This window comes from Gymnoscopelus braueri, assembly GCF_963280865.1.
Source record: "Gymnoscopelus braueri genome assembly, chromosome: 15".
Taxonomy (NCBI): domain Eukaryota; kingdom Metazoa; phylum Chordata; class Actinopteri; order Myctophiformes; family Myctophidae; genus Gymnoscopelus; species Gymnoscopelus braueri.
Window position 1 is genome coordinate 31,115,468 of NC_137620.1, and position 19,164 is coordinate 31,134,631.

Below are 19,164 nucleotides of genomic sequence, written 5' to 3' on the forward strand. Positions count from 1 at the left end.
ACAGCTGAGTATGGTGGATGACGGGAAATGATGTAGGTTTCATGTTTAAGCTACGTAGGTGTAACCACCTGGATTCAAACCCGGGTCTCGCATGTGGGAAACCAATCCCCTACCGTTCATTCAAAGGGGATTCAACCCTGGTCAAGGGGAAAGGCTTCTGAGTTGCAGGCGCCGCTACTCTGCTACATAGCCATGGATGTAAACAGCCTCCTCTCTGTCCTAGCATCCCAACGCAGAGCAGCCGTCCACAAATCCCTCACTGAATGTGAGCCAACATTACTTCAACATCACATACTGGAACAATTCCCTCTCTGTTAAAGAAGAGTCAAAAATAAACTTCATCAGTCAAGCCTGAAAAAAAAAGAAAAGACCTGCACTGTTGTCGAAGCCACATCTACAAGAACTGTACAAATTAATCAGTTAAAAGGAAGGGCAGACTTTTCACACTGCTGCCTCACGCCCCCTTCACAACTCCTTCCAACCACTCCCATCTGGTCGCTGTGATAAAGTACAACTGGCCGGGAGAAGCACTTATGAGGAAATCTTTCATCCCCGCGGCCGTAAACATTTTTGCACAAACCAACAAAAGCGATCGAGACAATCTGCACTTCTCTGCAAAATTTACATACTCGTTATACTGTGTTTGTTTTACAATCTGCACTCTGTGACAACATTTGTTCTGTTGTTTTTTGTTATAATTATGTTCTGATTTTGTGTTCTCCCATTTGGAGGCAGTTTTTTAACCCATTAAGACCGGGAACGCATCCGTGGGTCATTTTAAGATGTCTTTGGCTATTCAAAAATAGCAGATATACAAGCTCGTAGCGCGGCACCGATCTATGAGCTTGTAGATCTACTATTTATTTATTTGTTATCGTGAAAATGTGTTCAAATCTTTGAATATGTACATTTTTAACTCGAATCTTTGCTTCTGGAGGGTCCCCTGGAACTAGACAAATACATATCATTTTGGGGGGTCCTTGATGTGAAAAAGTTTAAGAACCACTGATAAATAGCAAGGATTTAGAAGACATTGGTAGAATCCCCCAGAAGCAAAGATTTGAGTTACAAATGTTAGCCTTAAAATATATACATATATATATTCAAAGATTTGCACACATTTTCATGATTTTTTTCAAAAATAGCAGATCTGCAAGCTCATAGCGCGGCACTCGGTGCCGCGCTATGGGCTTGTAGATCTGCTATTTTTGAATAGCCCAAAGAAATCTAAAATGACACACAGCTAGCTGCGTTCCCGGTCTTAAAGGGTTAAATTAATGATCGTTCTACAATCTGCTCCTCAGCAACGCTTGCGCAACAATTTCATTTTTATTCATGAATACAAAGACATAATAGTACAGTGCGACGCTGACAGAAGCAATAGCACTCACTCATACTGTACTGTATGTGTGCCACTCCCTATGTGTTGGGGATAATGTCCCATCGGAATGCCCACCAAAACATGGCAGTTTTATGGGTCCTTGTTCGAGAAATACAAGTCTTAGGCACAGTGGTTCTCAAAGTGAGGTCTAGGGACCCCCTAGGGTCCTTGAGGGGGTTCCGGGGGGGGTAGCCTGGGCATGGCCAGACTAATATCACTGCGTTAGATATTAGTCTGGAATCTCTGTGTGGGACCTGCATTTCCGAGGGGCAAATAAAAAAAAAATCACCTCTGGTGATAAACCCACCCCGTATTTGCATACTGGGCCCTGATTGGTCCCTCACAACTTCGGAGGGAGAGAAATCTGATCTCTATTGAGAGGGGCCAGACCTAATCTGCCTAGTGGGCAATTCTTTTTTTGCAATGACAGATTTGTCTGGAACCAGGCTACTGCTTTAGCATACAACATTCTATATTCTATAGATGAGTTATCTCTAGAGCAAAACATGTACAGTATGTCCTTCAGAGCATACCAGGTTACATTGTATAGATGAGATATCTAGGCAGCCAAGTTGCAAATGGATGACACAAAAGAAGAGACGCCAAGCTGCTTCATTGGAACGGTCGAGCAGACAATCCTAATGTGCAGAGGACAGCGGGTACTGTAGTAGTAATTTTCCAGAATATGACTGACACTGGTTTCTCACACTCAAAATATGAATATGATTCCTTCTTAAGCATCATTGCAGTCATGTGTGTAGTTCATGGTAATACTCATGCAATTTCAAAATAAGATGCGGGAGGAGACCGTCAACAAACTAGTCAATTGTATTTAGTCACCTTATTGTAAATCAATACAGTAATAATACATAATATATTTTGGATATGGATACCAAAAAGCTTTTGAGTAAATTAGTAATCTCTTAAAGTGCATAACAGAAGCTCTTCCAGTAAAAGAGAGAAGAAAAAAAAGTAAAGAGAAACTCTTTAAAAGCCCTTGATTCACTTCGTTCAGTCTGACTCTTTTCACTTCAAAATATAATTAACCCATTAAGACCTGAGGCTGATTCTACAAATGTCCTCTAAATCCTTAGCCTGGCTCCACCCCCTGAATCCTTTGCCTAGCATTCAGGGTCTGGTGACGCTTTCGAAGGCGGGTGTTTCTCGGTTGAAAATCTGTACGACGAATCGGGATCGGGACAATCCAGTATGAACCAATCGCGTTGGTTCATAGTGGAGTCCCACTTTGGCCACGCCCCCATCTCAGAACTCCGCTGCATTGAGAGGGCTTTCAGACTGAATAATGGAGTGAAACGAAATGAAAATTCAGGCTGAGTGTCAGGCTACTAAATCCTAACAGTTTTCTGAAACACTTATGTTGCTATAATATCATTGGTTCTCAAACTTTTTCACGTCAAGGACCCCCAAAATTATATGTATTTGGCCGCGGACCCCCATCTGAAAATATTCTGTTCCAGGGACCCCCAGAAGCAAAGATTTGACTGAAACATGTTCTCCTTAAAAATATATATATTCATAGATTTGCACACATTTTCAAGATTTTTCAAAAATAGCCAAAGTATAAAAGAATGGTTATTATAGCTAAAATCTAAAATGACACAAATGCTTTCCCGGTCCTGATGGATTAAAAGTCACAAAAACACTGTCTCTGTACGACCCCTCACAATCAGAGGAAGGGACAAGCAATCACTTTGGGGGCGTGCACGGCAGACATCGGGCTGGCTAATTGGCTGTCAAGAGGCAAGAGAGCTGAAATACCACTCTGCTCTTCCTATGATGTGATGAAGGAGCAGAGGATGCAGCCTGGGAGTGGTGGCAGACGCGTGGGGGACTGAGGGACTATTTGCATGGCGCCACTTGGCTGTTGGTACTGTATGACTCATGCCTTTTGTGTCATAGTTCCACAAAAAAAGGACAGCGACTTTAAAATGTCTCTGGTCGTCCATTAGCTTCAGAACGTAGCGCCAAGCCTTTAGAAGGACCTTGGGTTCTGCCGAAGATCACAAGAGTTCAATCAATAGTGTGATTGACAGGCATGGAGCAAAATGGAGCATAACAGAGGCGCAGGTACCATGAAACGAAAACCAGTAGGGACATGTGAACCCCAACAGCCGAGTGTGGAATACAAAATAGTAGAGTTATTTCTTCACAAAATGCTCTCCCAATATCAATAACATTGATATCGTAGTTCAAGTGAATGAAGGTCAATTGTTACCTCAACTGTCTGCTACAGAGAGACAGTACCAAACAGTCACTACATTTGCCGTGGTGAAAAAAAGAAAACATGGATTTCTTTTAACCACTTTGTTTTTCTGGGGTCCCCCGGGGATCTGTCCTCTCCTTTTTCCCCTTGCCCAGAATAGGGACGCTAGGATTTGTGTGGTTAAGGGATCTTTTATTTCTATACCTTCACACACTGACTCACACAACTCTACCCTAGGAGAAATGTTTTGTGGCACTTTAGTTCAAACACACATGCCAAGGACATGAAACTAAGTCAAAGACCTAAAGGGAAGACTGACAGAAACTCATCAGGCACTACGATCTTCCCTTGACACTCCTTTCGACAATTACTTATGTAATACAATCGCTTGCCAGCTGGTGGTGAACAATTTGACAGTTTTATCGCAACTTTGACAAAAGTAATTTACTCAGCTCACCCCTTTTGTGCCTCTGTTGGGAATACATCCACCAAATAAAAATAAATAAATCAGCACCCTCCGGGATTTGACAGCTCAATGTCTTCCGAACCCCCTGCGCAACCGAGGTTGTGTTCATTCACCATCATAAAATTGTGAGACACTGGGGCCCATATACTGTGATCTATTGTCTGTCTTGGGGACACTTTGGTGGTCCTCTGCTGCTCACAGGGACAGCTGGGGCCATAACCGTGCAGCTGTTTGAGTTTAGTTCCCCAGAAAGTGACATTAGTTCAAAGAAACTGGACAGGAAATGGTCCCGAGGTTCGGTTTGGGAGTTCGTTTTTCTAACTTCCACACTTTATGTTCAAGTGCCAGTGATGACTGTTGTAAATCAAATGTCAATCAAGCATAAGCGCAATTCATCTGCTAGGAGTTTTGGATTTTAAAGCCATTACAATTCAACAATTTCCATGTCACTCATAGTCATAGCTCAGTCACTTCTACTTTTTCAAAAGCTGGCAAGGCTGACTTGCCTCCATTTAAAGTAAGTCGGAGAGGTGACTCTGTAAAAGTGTAAACATTATTCATCACACTAATTTTCATTGCTCAAATACTTCAAATATGTGAATGATTGCAGATATTAAGTTTAGTAATGTAATAATCATCTCAGCGCAATTATTTTGTGTGCAGTGGCGTGAGATTTTTCCAATGGTGGATATTTCATTTTGAAATTAATCTTCATATTTGCTTGACTTGCACCCACATGTATTAGTGGTTACCAATGTAGAGTGAGACAATTGTTTCTACCCTCATACTGTACATAAATATTTGAGCATGATCACACTCTTCCATATTTGGGTTGGTTCTCAATGGAGTGTATTATATTAGAGCTAGAATCAGTGTTCTTATTTCAGGGGAGCATTAACCACATGAACCCTTGCGTCCCTTTTGTTATATTCGGCGACAATAGCAGATCTACAAGCTCAAAAGGTGTCACGTTGGGACACCTTGTGAGATTTTAGCTGTGGTGGTTTAGTGTAGAGGGAAAACACATAGGGGCCCTGGGATAGAACCCGGGAGGAGAATAGTTACAAAGTATATAGGGTTAATGCATGTGTATAAGTGGAGCCTGAACCTTCTTAAGGCACATACTGTAGGATCAATGCTGTGTGAATATGAACGATGATATGCAACCGTAAACCTGTTAGAAGAAGCCAGAGACCTTTTCCATTTCAAATAAGGTCAAGAACAGCTTCCCTGAGTGAGGAGTCAATTAAAACAAGCAAAACACACGAGATGTGCGACGTCAGCCAGAAACTGTTTGTATATACCTTTGCTTGGTCAACTGAAACGACATATTGCAGTTTCTGCAATGCTAAAGTCAAATGACTCATTTCAGAGTGCACTTAAAAGCAAACAAAAAAGCAAACAAAGCCAAAAAAACAATCAACATTTAAAATATATGCAGCCATACACATTTACATTTGGCCTATACTGCGCTATAAAACCCAAGTAAATGTCAGCCATGGTCATATAAGTTTGTAAAAAGTTCAACAAAAAAAAAACTCTACTGGTCAGAGTTTTTCCAGAAAGACAAAGAGCTGATTCCCTATGGACATGCCGCTTGTTGATCTTGTTGCGGTCGCTGTCACGCGGGGAGTTGGGCTTTGATGTAATATTGTGATATTTCATTCGATTATGCTGGTTTGATTGTGCGAGGTCATCCATCCTGCGCCTGATGTCTCTTCGTATCCGTCAGGAGCATTTTGCTTTATTGGCTCGCTGGTCGACTCGCCAGAATATCAATGGGTGTTTGATGGCATTAATGCACCATTTGAATGCAGGCCGTGGAGGAGAGGTGGGGGCGGGCGGGGGGGGGGGGGGGGTACTCGTATACAGAGCACTGAGGAAATCTGAAAGTCAGATGTTGGGGAGGTGGAAGTATATTGCTTAAAATGCTGATGCTACACCGGAGCCACATATTAAATGTTTAAAAAATCAAGGTTTCTCAGGGATTTAAGGTTTGCAACTGAAAAATCTCTTCTGTTTGAAATCGCAGCTTTCTAATGCACTCACTTCCTAGGTGTACTACTTAGATGAGTAGTTATTAACAATAAAGTATTATATATTTTTTCTTTTACAATAATTGAGAGGTTGCTAGCTCAGAGACATGTGTTGACACACATTCTTCTCTCCTGAATCACATGGAAGTGCTGTATACAGGAGAAGATGGCAGAGACAAGCACAATGCATGGTAAAGCCAGAACTCAAAGATTGACAAAATTGTCCATGAAATCAGGGAATTATTCAACAACACAAAGAAGATGTATAAAAGAAAATGAATAGATTATGGGAGTTAAAGTACTGCATACCTCTTTTTGTAATTATTTTCATGTCAGTTACGATCACCAATACAGCAAAGTCTTTTCCAACATAAAAAGTAGGCTGTAAATGCCTCCCCTTCCACCATACCCTTTGAAGATTGCAGTCATGATTATTGGCAATGCAACTGCCATTACACGATCAAAGGATTGACCATTTAATTAAAACAAATGCTTGAGGATATCTAACATTAAACATTTTCTTTACTTTGATGGAGTGTACTGTATGCCGGTCTGAACTTGATGAAAATGAAACGTGTCCGGTGAATCATTGCTTGGGGAAATCAATTCATTTAGTCACACAGAGGTGCTAAGTTATTTATTGCTTGTCAGCATGTGCTGTTAGTTCAATTTAATTTGTAGTGGGGGGAAAAGAACAGCGGCTCCACATAGGGGCGGACTGGGAGAAAGATGACACTGCTTATGTAAATAATATATGTGTTCTCTATAGGAAAAAACATCTATGTATGTTTCAAGATGTCCTTTTCCTCTAATGGCGCTGTAAACAATACCATAGGGTTGGGTATCTATATTCTGCCTAGCAGTTACCACTCACTTGATGCAACGCTGTGGATATCTCCAATCTTTGCACTGCTGTTCCTACTGTAGATCACACACACACACACACACACACACACACACACACACACACACACACACACACACACACACACACACACACACACACACACACACACACACACACACACACACACACACACACACACACACACACACACACACACACACACACACACACACACACACACACACACATTTGATAGTCAGGCAAATGCTAAATGTAAATGCCCAACAGTGTTTCAACTAGTCTTTTAACCCATTAAGACCGGGAACGCATCCGTGTCATTTTAAGATTTATTTGGCTATTCAAAAATAGCAGATATACAAGCTCATAGCGCGGCACCGAGTGCCGCGCTACGAGCTTGTAGATCTGCTATTTTTGAAAAATCGTGACAATTGGTGCAAATCATTTTTAACTCAAATCTTTGCTTCTGGGGGGTCCCTAGAACAAAATATTTTGAGATGGGGGTCCGTGGCCAAATACATATACATTTTGGGGGTCCTTGACATGATAACGTTTGAGAACCACTGATGTAGCAACATAGGTTTTTTTTTTTTTTTTTTTTTTTACTGTTTTTGGAGGATTTAGAAGTTATTTTGTAGAATCCGCCTCAAGTCTTAATGGGTTTAAGTACAAAGACCTTTTAACAGTGTAGACACAGGGCATAGAGCTGCAACATCAGCACTGCACAGGGTAGCCACACAGTAGCATGCTTTCAACAGAGCACATTGATTGCTTCCTAAAAATCTACTTTGCAGTTCCTATACTGGAAATTTGCTAAGTGAAATTCACAAGTCTTCTCTGTATCTGCATCTTTAACTATAATTGTTTTTACAATTAGAGTGATTATTTAATTGCCATGTGACAAAGTGTACTTTCTTTGCTACCCAATAATGAACCACTGCACTTACACCATGAAACAGATTAAAACGATTTCTGCACAATGAATGTAATTATTGAATTCTCGCTGCTGTCATTTGATAAGCAATTTATCCTCACTGAAAAAGGTGAATATTTTAAAAGATATATCACTTCTACGATCTTTGTTCCACATTTTACTTAAACCCCCAATACTTTATTATACATCAAACAGCAAAACTAGCCAATCTACAAGCTCACAACGCAATCGCTTTTGCAACACGTTGTTAGCTTTTTCACCGAATGTTCTCGGAATGTTTGCCAATTTTTGCTGCAATATTTGTCCACGAAATGCCCAGAATAGGGGATGCATGTGTTTAAAGGTAGGGTAAGTGATTTTCTTTGGTTAAGATAAGTGTTAAATAGCTCTGTATTTTGATTGTACTCTTTGCTATAGAGTGTTTGTTCAGTAACATGAGTCTCCATGTCTCTCCAGCTCTTTATTAAACAGAAAATGCATTTTCAGGTCAGGATACCAATTGTATCCAATCAGGATAGAGAACTCAGACAGGAAACAGATTAAACAAGTAAAATTGGAAGTGATGACACAAAAGAATGAGAAAACAATATTTGAACTAGAACACTATCAAAATGAAGCTGATAAATGGGTACTCTCTCCTGATTGGCTGACATTTTGTCACCTACCTGAGCTGGAGAGACAGGGAGACCTGTTACTGAACAAATTACACTCTATAGCATTGATTACAATCAGAATATAGTGCTTTAACCTTTTAACAAACAACGTTTTGTTTTAACCAAAAAAATATCACTTCCCCTACCTTTAAGAGTGGATTATAAGTGGAATATATCACAGAGGGAATCCTAATAAGAGTTGAATTGACACAATTGCTATTCATTTTTAGCTCTGCCCCATGTATGGCTTTCATCCATGGTTCTAAATGAGCAGGTGCAACCATGAGACGACACCATATGCTGCCTGAGCTGAAGCTGCGTCACTATTCAGTCGAAATCCCTCTGAAGTTCAGAATTGAGGCAAGGTTTCTGCTACTTTTTCAAGTACTCCCCCGTCTCAACATAATGGCCATAGTCCATGAGCCATTTCTCAGTCTAATCATTCCGACTTTGTGATTTCCTTGAAAACGTTCGCCTGAGACGTTCTGCTCTTTCTCAAATAACTCACCCACTAATGCTGGGGGTGACACCGACAAAATAGTCATCAATCTCACACATCATGAGCACTTAAGTCTCTTTGCGTTCCTTTTTACTAAAGTGGGCATTTTCCCCCCGGAGTCATCCAGAAGATACCTGGCTTGTAAACGTGTATAGTGTGATGCATTTAACTCCCCCATCCTATCCCCATCCCCCCCAAAAGAACATTTTAAATGCAAATAAATACCCAAAAAGGCACATGGGTGTTCATTATGTATTTCATTGTCTCCCCAGAGGTGTGTAGTGGTGGTGGTTTAGTAGAGGAGTGTTGTGCTACACATCTGCATGTAATTGCACCCATCCCAGCCTCAGTTTAGCAGAACAAAAGCGGCTTCAGAATAAATTACGGCACAAAAGAAACAACACGTTAAAACATTAGGTGAAAGGATGCAATTAATTCTAGTAAAACGGCAAAGAGCGTATAGGGAAGCGGAAATTAATTTATAAGCTACTCTAGTGGATGAAATAGGTATGGTGCCGCTTTTATACTTGATGTACTGAATAAGTGAGACTGGCTAGGCCAATTATCTCCATTGTATTTTATTGCAGGGCTCCTCTGTAAGGGCTGATGAAACCTTTAGTTGGTTTCCTCTGCTGCAGTGCTTAGCCATAGACTTTATGCATATTACACTCTGAAGATGATTAGTCTAACTGTGGAAAAGGAAAAAACCCTTATGACTCTAAAATGTGTGCCGACCTTAAATGGCGAAACGCACCCCATGCACAAGCCAAATGTTTCAACAGGTGCCCATTGCCCAGCCCGCCATACCCTCAGTGGAAGATAAACCGTTAATTATTTTACAAATCATGTGGAGTTGTATGGCCACAGGCACTTTACAGTACAGCTACTTCTAGTGGCCCTCGCAATGCTCTACGGGTGCTCGCTGCACGCTGTTATTAACTTTTCTGCATTTGCTGCTATTTACTGATGCCGTTTCCCCACCACAACCCCCAGAGGCTGTCGTCTTTGGTTCTGCTCAGCATAGGCCTGTATTTTCTTCCCCTGCTTGTTTATGCACGCCTGTTATTTTCATTCCCTGCAGCAGACTGAAACTTGTCCCCAAAATAGAATCAATACTGTGGAGTCAAATTGTATCATTTTATGCAATTGACTTATTAAAATTATGATGTGGATGATTCCTGTGTGAAAGGGGTTTATTACCTCCAACATTCCATCATTTCTGAAGAAATTGCATTGGGCTAATGCAAATGACAAACATTCCATCTCAGGGCCTCTTCAGGAGAGGATGTAATAATTCAGGTAGAGTAACACTGCCACCTAGTGAGCTATGATGGAAAATACATTGGCCAAGTCTTTCTCCCCAAACACCTCCAAAATATTCATTCATATATATATGAATAGAATTCAGTGATCTTACACAATTTCCCACTTATTTATTACTTCTGTTATATCAGTGGTTCTCAAAGTGGGGTCCCTCAAGGACCCAAGACAAATTGGTTAATATAGCATCAAATCAGTCTAACCTCTTTAACCTTTTATACTTAGGCTGATGATTCGAAAATGGCTGATCTACAAGCCCCACAACGTGTTGCCATGAGCTTGTAGATCGGCTATTTTCGAAACATTCAGCAAAATTCTGGACAAAGTCTGAGAAACGCTGTCTTACATCATTCAAATATGGACTTAGAGCACAAAACATCACGTCTTAATGTCCTTAAACACAGGAGTGTGACAAATAAATGATCCAAAAAATTCTTTAATGAATATTTCAAACTATTCATCTGACAATTATGTTGCTTTATCGCTCACATTCTGTGTGGATGTACTCATGAACTATGACACAATGCACTTTGAACTAATGCAAATCACACAAAATAAACCTGGTGTTCCTTTAGACAGTAAAATATCAACCACACACAAGTTGAAAATAACAAGTAGTCTACCATTATAGGTCCTTACACACCGGGGCGAATTCTTCATGCGAATAAATACGTTTTTTTTAAAACCTTATAAAGTCAATGCAAGCGTCCACATCAGTTTCGCGAAGCGAAAAAGCGTCTTTTAATTATTCAGAACGAGTCCGAATTTTGCGTATTTTCGCATATTCGCCGGTGTGTAAGGACCTTAACATCTCTGAGCATTAGAAATAATGTTGAACCGTGCTTTTGAAGGTGAAAAAAAAACATTACAAAAATATATATATTTAACCCAATTCAATCCAGGAACGCATCTGTGTCATTTTAGATTTTAGCTATTGCCATTATTTTATACTTTGGCTATTCAAAAATAGCAGATATACAAGCTAGCGCAGCACAGATTGCCATTTTGAAAAATCATGAAAATGGGTGCAAACCTTTGAATATATAGATTTTTAAAGCAAGCATTTATAACTCAAATCTTTGCTTCTGGGGGGGGGGGGGGGGTCCCTGGAACAAAATATTTTGAGATGGGGGTACACGACCAAATACACATCTCTGCTGTCCGGCAGAAACCAGCTAACTCCAAAATGTTCATTTTTCAGGAAATGAAAAAAACGTTAAGAGGTTTTGTTCATCCTTGATAACAGCTGAATGGATCTCCAAGCTCACAATGAGGTTGGAGGTCAAAAGGGGGTGGAGCCTGGAGTCAGCAAAACCAGCTAACTCCACCCCCCTTTGCTGGAGTTAGCTGGTTTAGCAGAAAGTTTAAGGATCCAATGGAGTTAGCTGGTTTTGTCAGAAGCACTTTTTAATGCTTTTCATTGGTTCAATATTTGTTTTACCAACACACAGACGTAAAGCGTGTTCAATGGCCCTGATTTATGGGGGAAAAAATGCAAAAGCGTCAAAATGGAGTTAGCTGGTTTCTGCCGGACAGCAACGACATGATCTTTGACATGAAGGTTTATCACAGCAACAAACGGTTTTCAGAAAACTGATAGGATTTAGAAGACACGTGTAGATGCTTCCCCGCATTGAAATGGGTTAACCTTATTTCACCCCCCTCAGGGCCTTTTGCCATCACTGGCTTTCATGAGGGCTTTGATAGCCCTGGCCCTCATTTCCAGTTCTAGGAGCTCCAGTTGCTGAACCGAGGGCTGACAGATGGTGGGTGTCAGACCCGAGGCGGGCCCACTCTGATCAGGTACCCCCCCATCTGTGGGCTGCGACGAGGCTTTCCGTTCTTTTGATTCCTCGCTGCCAGAAGAGGACGAGCATGCTAAAATCTCGCTGACACTTTTGTCTATGTCACTCTGCAGTTCTTTCTTGGCCGCCGTCGGCTGCTGCTGCGCGTTCGCCGGAGACGACTCCTCTTTGGCTGGTTCGGGGTTCGTGACAGGAGGATCAACACGTTCCGCGCTAATTGACTCCACTGGCTTTGCTGCGACTTCCTCGCGTTTGGCAGCCTGCTCCTCTTTGTGCCCCTCGATGTCGCTGTCGCAGGTGTCTGCGTTGATGCTCAGGACATCGCTCTCCTCGCCTGAGCCGGCGACCTCTGTCGAGAAAATTACAACCGAGACGTTGAAAACATGAAAATGTTTGTTGACTGTATGCAATTTGTTTATTGAATTTGCAGTGAATGTACTGTACAGGCTGAAAAGTTCCCAAACTTTTCAGCCCGTGACCCCAAAATAATGCGGCTATTGACTCGCGACCCCACCCAACCGTGGAGGTAATTTATGCACATAAACTTGCACGTTCGGTGCGCATTTGTAATGTATTTTAGTATGACTTTTGACTGTACTACTTGTACTGTTAATAATCTTGTTAATATAGAATTCAATCAATCACATTTACAGTACCTAATGAGATGGGTAAAATGTACTTAATTTTTAGATTGAAATACATTCTGTATCTTTTTTTTTAACCCAAAATAATTTCGTGACCCCAGCGTCAGTGGGAACCCCTGTGTACAGTATATAGTTGGAGTGTTTGCATCTATATGTACTTGGGTCCTGTCAGCAGTATATTTCCATTTGGCTATGATTTCACTGTGAGGGTTCAACCAAAATATAAATGAAGTACCTTGCTTTGGGTCCTCTGTTTTTCCTACTTCTTTCAGGGAGGACGTGGAGTCTATATTACTGTCTTGCCTTGAAGAAATGAAAAAGAAAAAAGGTAAATGACACATTCAGAACACTCCTTAAATGTGCATAAGATAGTTTACAAAATGAAGTTTACAAAATGAAGTGTACTCACTGGCTTTCCATGTTTGCGTCAGCATTTTCATCCTCATCTCCAGATGTCAACTCTTCCCCTGCGTAGCATGTATTTAAATGTATTTAAACACCACATACAAAAAAAACTAAACAAAAGCAGAATATTTCAAGCACAAGCATGCCAGATTCTCCACTGGGGGTGCAGATCTGGCCGCAGGTAATAATTACCTCCCAGGATCTGAAGAAGATTCTTCTGTGAAAGCTGCTCCAGCTGATCGTGGCAAAGCTTCTTGATTTCCTCTACACAGCAGCCCTGTGGACGACAGTGAGTTTAGAAAAAAAGGTGAATTAAGCATTGTGAGTGTTCCCTCAAATGCAATTTACGGCACTAGCACCTTAAGCAAAACAGCAGATATCAACAGCTGCTTGTTAATGATTGTGCTCCAGGCGAGGGAACAGAACTGTGCTTCAGTGGGTTTTACTTTGTGCTTTTGCAGTGTTTACGGCTCAGCTTCTTGTTTATTTTCTTCCTCTAGAGCTTTCCCCAGTCAAAGGAGAGTGCTCGTCACCATCTTTGCCTTACTTCTTCATAGGCCTGCATGTTTTAGTAGGGACACAGGGTGGGCCTCCTCTACTGTTTTACGCTCACACAATACAATAGCATGACCTGCTGCACGGAGCCCTGACATTAACCCTATCAAAAACCTTCAACATTAAGCCTATCAAAAACGTTCAACATTAATTGGAACGCCAAATACGAGCCAGTCCTACCGCACTAACGCTATAGTGGCTGAATGGAAGCAAACTGCAGCAGCAATGCTCTGAACTAGTGGAAGGCCAGCCCAGAATAGTGGGAAATTACTGTAGCAAAAGGCATGGCCGATTTCACATGCTTTGTATGATATTCAATAGAGCTGAGGACTTTTAAAGGACAAAAGTAGAGCGATGTGTGCGCGTTATGTTTGTGGACACTGACACAGTGGGTATTCCCCCACACTGTTTTACAGATGGCGCTGCCGAAAGTGAGCTCCCTTGAATGAGGCACCATTTTTTTTACCAGCCACTGAAGACAGAACAGGCTGTGTTTATTTCTCTGCTAGTTATAATACCAAAGCTTGTGTGTGTGTGTGTGTGTGTGTGTGTGTGTGTGTGTGTGTGTGTGTGTGTGTGTGTGTGTGTGTGTGTGTGTGTGTGTGTGTGTGTGTGTGTGTGTGTGTGTGTGTGTGTGTGTGTGTCATCATTAAAATAAACTATAATCTCATTCAATGTGACGAGACCTTGCATATTCCCTGACCCACGCGTTTTCTCATTTAGGAAGGCTCCTACTATCTGGGATAGACTGGTGCACAGCCACATACATACCCATGGATGACCAAAGTCCTTGGTTACCTAAAAAGCCGACCGGAACTTTTAGGTGAGGGTGATCTAAAGTGGTGCGGCCTAAAACAATTACCGGTGACGGGTCAGTCCGCACATTCACACATTGTATAAATAAATTGTAAAACCTCCTTGGGTGACATCGCTTCTTCATGCCTTCCTGACATTTCACCGGGGTATTCACAATATGACAGTAATTATATGTGTCTAATATACAATTCATCTACTTAGACAAGTCTTGCTGGGTTTAAATAGGATAGATAGATAGGAAATAGGCATAATTCTTCCATAGATTCAGCATACCTTGCTGGAGGACCACTTGATGACACTTGTTGCTGCGGTGGATACCAACACATCAGTGGGCTGAAGGGACATGATGTGTGGGGCGGTGGTGGCAGACTGGCAGTTGAATAAAATCATGTGGCCAATAAACTAAAAAGTAATCTACTGCACTGTTTCCCAAACAGTGGGTCGGGACCCATTTGTGGGTCACGGAAAGATTTTTGTGGTCGCGAGTACATACCCCGTTTTTTTTATTTAAAAAATATCTTATTCCAAAAGCTTTTTAAAAGTTTTAACAAAAAAGTCACAACTTTTCATCATTTAAAAAAATCCAACAATTTCAATGTTGGATTTTCAAGTATCCAACATTTTCAAGTATTTCATGAATAAAATTAAATCTACTAATTACCATAAATAAAATACAACGTTTAAGAAGTAGTGCAAATATCAGATCCATAAGCTCGTAACACGGCACGAAGCGACGAATTGTGAGCTTGTAGATTTGCTATTTTCACTAGTTTGGGTCCTGTGCAAAAGTCTAATTTATCTGCCAATCTCACAAAGCTATGGGAGCACTGACCCAGAGCAGGAAATGGGTATGGTGTCTTTTGGAAAAGGGAACTAGTTATGCACAGAGTCTATTCTTCTGTTGGCTTCCCTGTTCCCTGTTATTTTCCACCAATAATATTTTGATGGTATTGAAAAATCCTAGCATTGGGATTTCCAAACACCTTATATACCGTCCAAAGCTACACCCATGTTGTATAATACACTTTCCGTTTTACCTGTGACTCGTTTAATGTGGGATACACATTAAACGCGTGCCGTTTGTTTGGCCGAATATCACTACGAGAATAGAACAGAAAAATCACATAGCGACGCATTGTGAGCTTGTAGATCAGCTATTTTGTACCTTGTATCTAGCTTATAGATCTTCTATGTTGTACTACCTTTTGCAACTTGTATTGAGAACCTATCCTTTACACTTAATGTGCTTAGAAATGACCTGGAAACTATTTGTTTCCTCAGCTGATTTTTTATGATTTCATGTTCTTAGAACATCTTCATATGGTGTGATAGTTCACATGTTTATCTCCCTGGTTATAGACTGTAGAGCCAGAACATGTGGAATGTTTTGAAATTGTTCCACTACGAAATAGCCCTTTATTTTATTAAAGTTTGTTTTGCCCCGTTTTACTTAAGAAGCCTGCCATCAACAATAAACTTTTTTACACCCTTCAATCACCATAGAGCCCTTCAGCACATGATAAAAGTACCACTGTCTTCAAACAGACACATACCGTAATTCAGGCAAACACAGAATGAAAGCCACACTCATAAAAACTCACCTTGAGCTCATCAGGTAGCATCTTCTGCAGCTTCCGTTCCCCCAACACATGGAAACACTGGTCCAGCATCTCCTGTCTGTCGGTCACATAGGCGCTGATGGGCTGGAATGGTACACCGAGGTCCAGCCCCCCCTCCTCGATGTCACTGCCGATCTTATCCAGTTCGGCGTCTGCCAGATCATCTTTAGATTCCTATTTTGGAAGGAAGGAGGCATTCACCCATTAAGACCTGAAGCCGATTGTACAAATCTTCTAAATCCCAACAGTATTCTGAAAAAAACGTATGTTTCTATATCAGTGGTTCTCAAACTTTTTCATGTCATGGACCCCCAAAATGATATGTATTTGGCCGCCGACCCACATCTCAAAATGTTTGTGCCAGGGACCCCCAGAAGCAAAGAATAGAGTTAAAAATGTTCGCTTTAAACATATATTTTCAAAGATTTGCACACATTTTCACGATTTTTCAAAAATAGCAGATCTACAAGTTCATAGTGCAGCACTTGGTGCCGCGCTATGAGCTTGTATATCTGCTATTTTTGAATAGCCAAAGTGTAAAATAATGCTTTTTAGCTCAAATGAAAAAGTGACACAGATGCGTTCCAGGTCTTAATGGGTTAAGTTAAGAGTTAATGACAGCACTAGCCTTGGATCAAGGCCATCATATATGCATTTTATGGTTTTTGATATTTGCATATCTTTCATAGATACAAGTAAAAGTCGGACTCGATAAAATACATCTATGATAGTCTTGATCCAAGGCTATGATAGCACATGCTAGTTCAAGGCTATTTTGTTTATAGATGCAATAAAGCGACCAGGCAGTTATTACATTGTGTTTGCAAATAGGTAACAGTATAAGTAAGTATGCAGCAGGAGCAGGTACCACAGCAATCTCACCACCACGGTCTCCAGTTAATCTGTTCTCAAACTGATACACAACATGTATGCAGCCTGTACAACAACTACCTCTTTTACTGACCCCTTTTACAGTTTTTAATTGCAGGCACCTGAAGGTACTCTTAGGGCAGTTTCGAAGGAGAGTAGGGTTTTACACTCCTTCACTGCTTTTGGTAGGGCACATTGTTGTTGCATAGCAGAAGAACGAATTCAACCCCTTGTTTGTGCCAAATCTGGGTTGGTCTCAAACTGACAGTGGTGGAAAGTAACTAAGTACATTTACTTAAGTACTGTACTTAAGCACAATTTTGAGGTATTTGTACTTTACTTGAGTATTTCCAATTTCCATTACTTTTACTTCTACTCCACTACATCTCAGAGGCAAATATTGTACTTTTACTCCACTACATTTACTTGAAAACTTTAGTTACTAGTTACTTTTCAGATGTAAATTATGATAATGAAACATACATTAACCACTTTAGCCCTATTTTATACCTAGGCTATTTGAAAATAGCAGATCTACAAGCTCACAACGCGTCGCAGCGCGACGCGTTGTGAGCTTGTAGATCGGCTATTTTCAAATATTTAGTACTTTTACTTTTGATACTTTAAGTACATTTTGATGCCAATACTTTTGTACTTTTACTCAAGTACATTTTTTATTCTGGACTTTTACTTGTAACAGAGTATTTTTATATTGCAGTATTGGTACTTTTACTTAAGTAAAGAATTTGAATACTTTTTCCACCACTGCAAACTGATACTCATCATGTATGCAGCAGGTACCACAACAACCTCATCTCCACGGTCTCCAGTTAATCTGGTCTCAAACTGATACACAACATGTATGTACAGTATACAGCAGGTACCACAACCTCACCTCCACACTAGACTCGGTACATCTGCGTCTTCTGTCGACATGCTGCTGCTCCTCAGGCTGAGCGTGTTTTCTCTTCTTCTCTCTGCTGGAGCATTTCTTTTTGAGCATTCTTCTCACTTCTCTCTGGAAAAGACGGGTAAGCCGGAGTTAGTTTGTTGCCCCTTTGTTTGTTTGTTTGTTCGTTCGTTGTTGTCATGCGAGCGTCACACACACAAATGCTGCTCGAGAAATGTTTGCAACAACGTCGCGGTTTGTTTACGTCAGAATAAAGCGACCGCCAGTGTTGCCAGGTTTTGTGAGAGAAATAAGCAACCCAGTCTATGAAAACAAGCCCAAAAGAAGCAAATAGGCCACATCGAGCACTTTAAACCTTTGAAAATAGCCGAGCTACAAGCTCACAAGTCACAACGCGTCGCGTCGTTGTGAGCTTGTAGATCTGCTATTTTCAAAAACTCTCGCAATAAAATGTGGAATATTTTTGATGATTTTTGAAACATTCTAACACAAATTCTCCCTGGCACAAAACATTTTCATGGAAATATTTGAACTACGTACTGGTTTAAATAATCATTAATTTTTGGGGGGAAGCAAGCATAAGCAAGTAAACCCCACAAAAAACTGCAACCCGCAATATTTACAAGCCCAAAGTCGCTTATAATAAGGCGACATGGCAACACTCTTTTCAGAGTTTATAAGAAATGAGTCACACCGCCACCTACTGGACTGGTTTGTTTAATGGAAAACAAGAGTGGTGGAAGAACTTGAAGTACTCAAATTTTTTCTAAAAAATGTGAGTAAAAGTATCAATACCACACTGTACAAATACAAGTAAAAGTCTAGTATTCAGAATTTACTATTAGTAAAAGTACCAAACTATTGGCATCAAAATATACTTAAAGTACCAAAAGTAAAAGTAGGCTACTCATTATGCAGAATGTCCCATGTCAAGTTTTCAAAATGTTTTGAAAATATCAGATCTTCAAGCTCACAACGCGTGGCATCGCCAAAATATATAGCCTATTGTAACGATCCCAGGAATTGGAAGCAGAGGCAGCAATCCGCACCGGGCTGCTACACCATAGAGCTTAAATTATCAATGTAGCCTATGTATAGTAATAAAAATCTAAATTTAAAAAGTAACTAGTAACTAAAGTTTTCAAAAAATTGTAGTGGAGTA

At 40.7% G+C, this 19,164-nt stretch overlaps 1 protein-coding gene across 3 annotated transcripts in view; it reads right to left on the reverse strand.

The window, feature by feature from the left end:
• Positions 1-18,219, reverse strand: part of caap1 (caspase activity and apoptosis inhibitor 1) — a 330,075-nt gene extending 311,856 nt beyond the window's left edge. For 2 of the 3 annotated variants that reach the window (XM_080450526.1, XM_080450527.1), the window contains exons 1-6: positions 17,988-18,219; positions 16,205-16,396; positions 13,425-13,509; positions 13,237-13,294; positions 13,063-13,130; positions 12,027-12,532 (exon numbers count right to left, since the gene is read on the reverse strand). In XM_080450526.1, the coding sequence (XP_080306652.1) occupies positions 12,042-12,532; positions 13,063-13,130; positions 13,237-13,294; positions 13,425-13,509; positions 16,205-16,396; positions 17,988-18,095 (1,002 nt within the window). In that variant the 5' untranslated portion in view covers positions 18,096-18,219 and the 3' untranslated portion in view covers positions 12,027-12,041. Of the gene's footprint in view, positions 1-10,770; positions 12,533-13,062; positions 13,131-13,236; positions 13,295-13,424; positions 13,510-16,204; positions 16,397-17,987 lie in introns of those variants that run through there. The other variant, XM_080450525.1, reaches the window with a different exon arrangement.
• Positions 18,220-19,164: the final 945 nt, after the last annotated feature.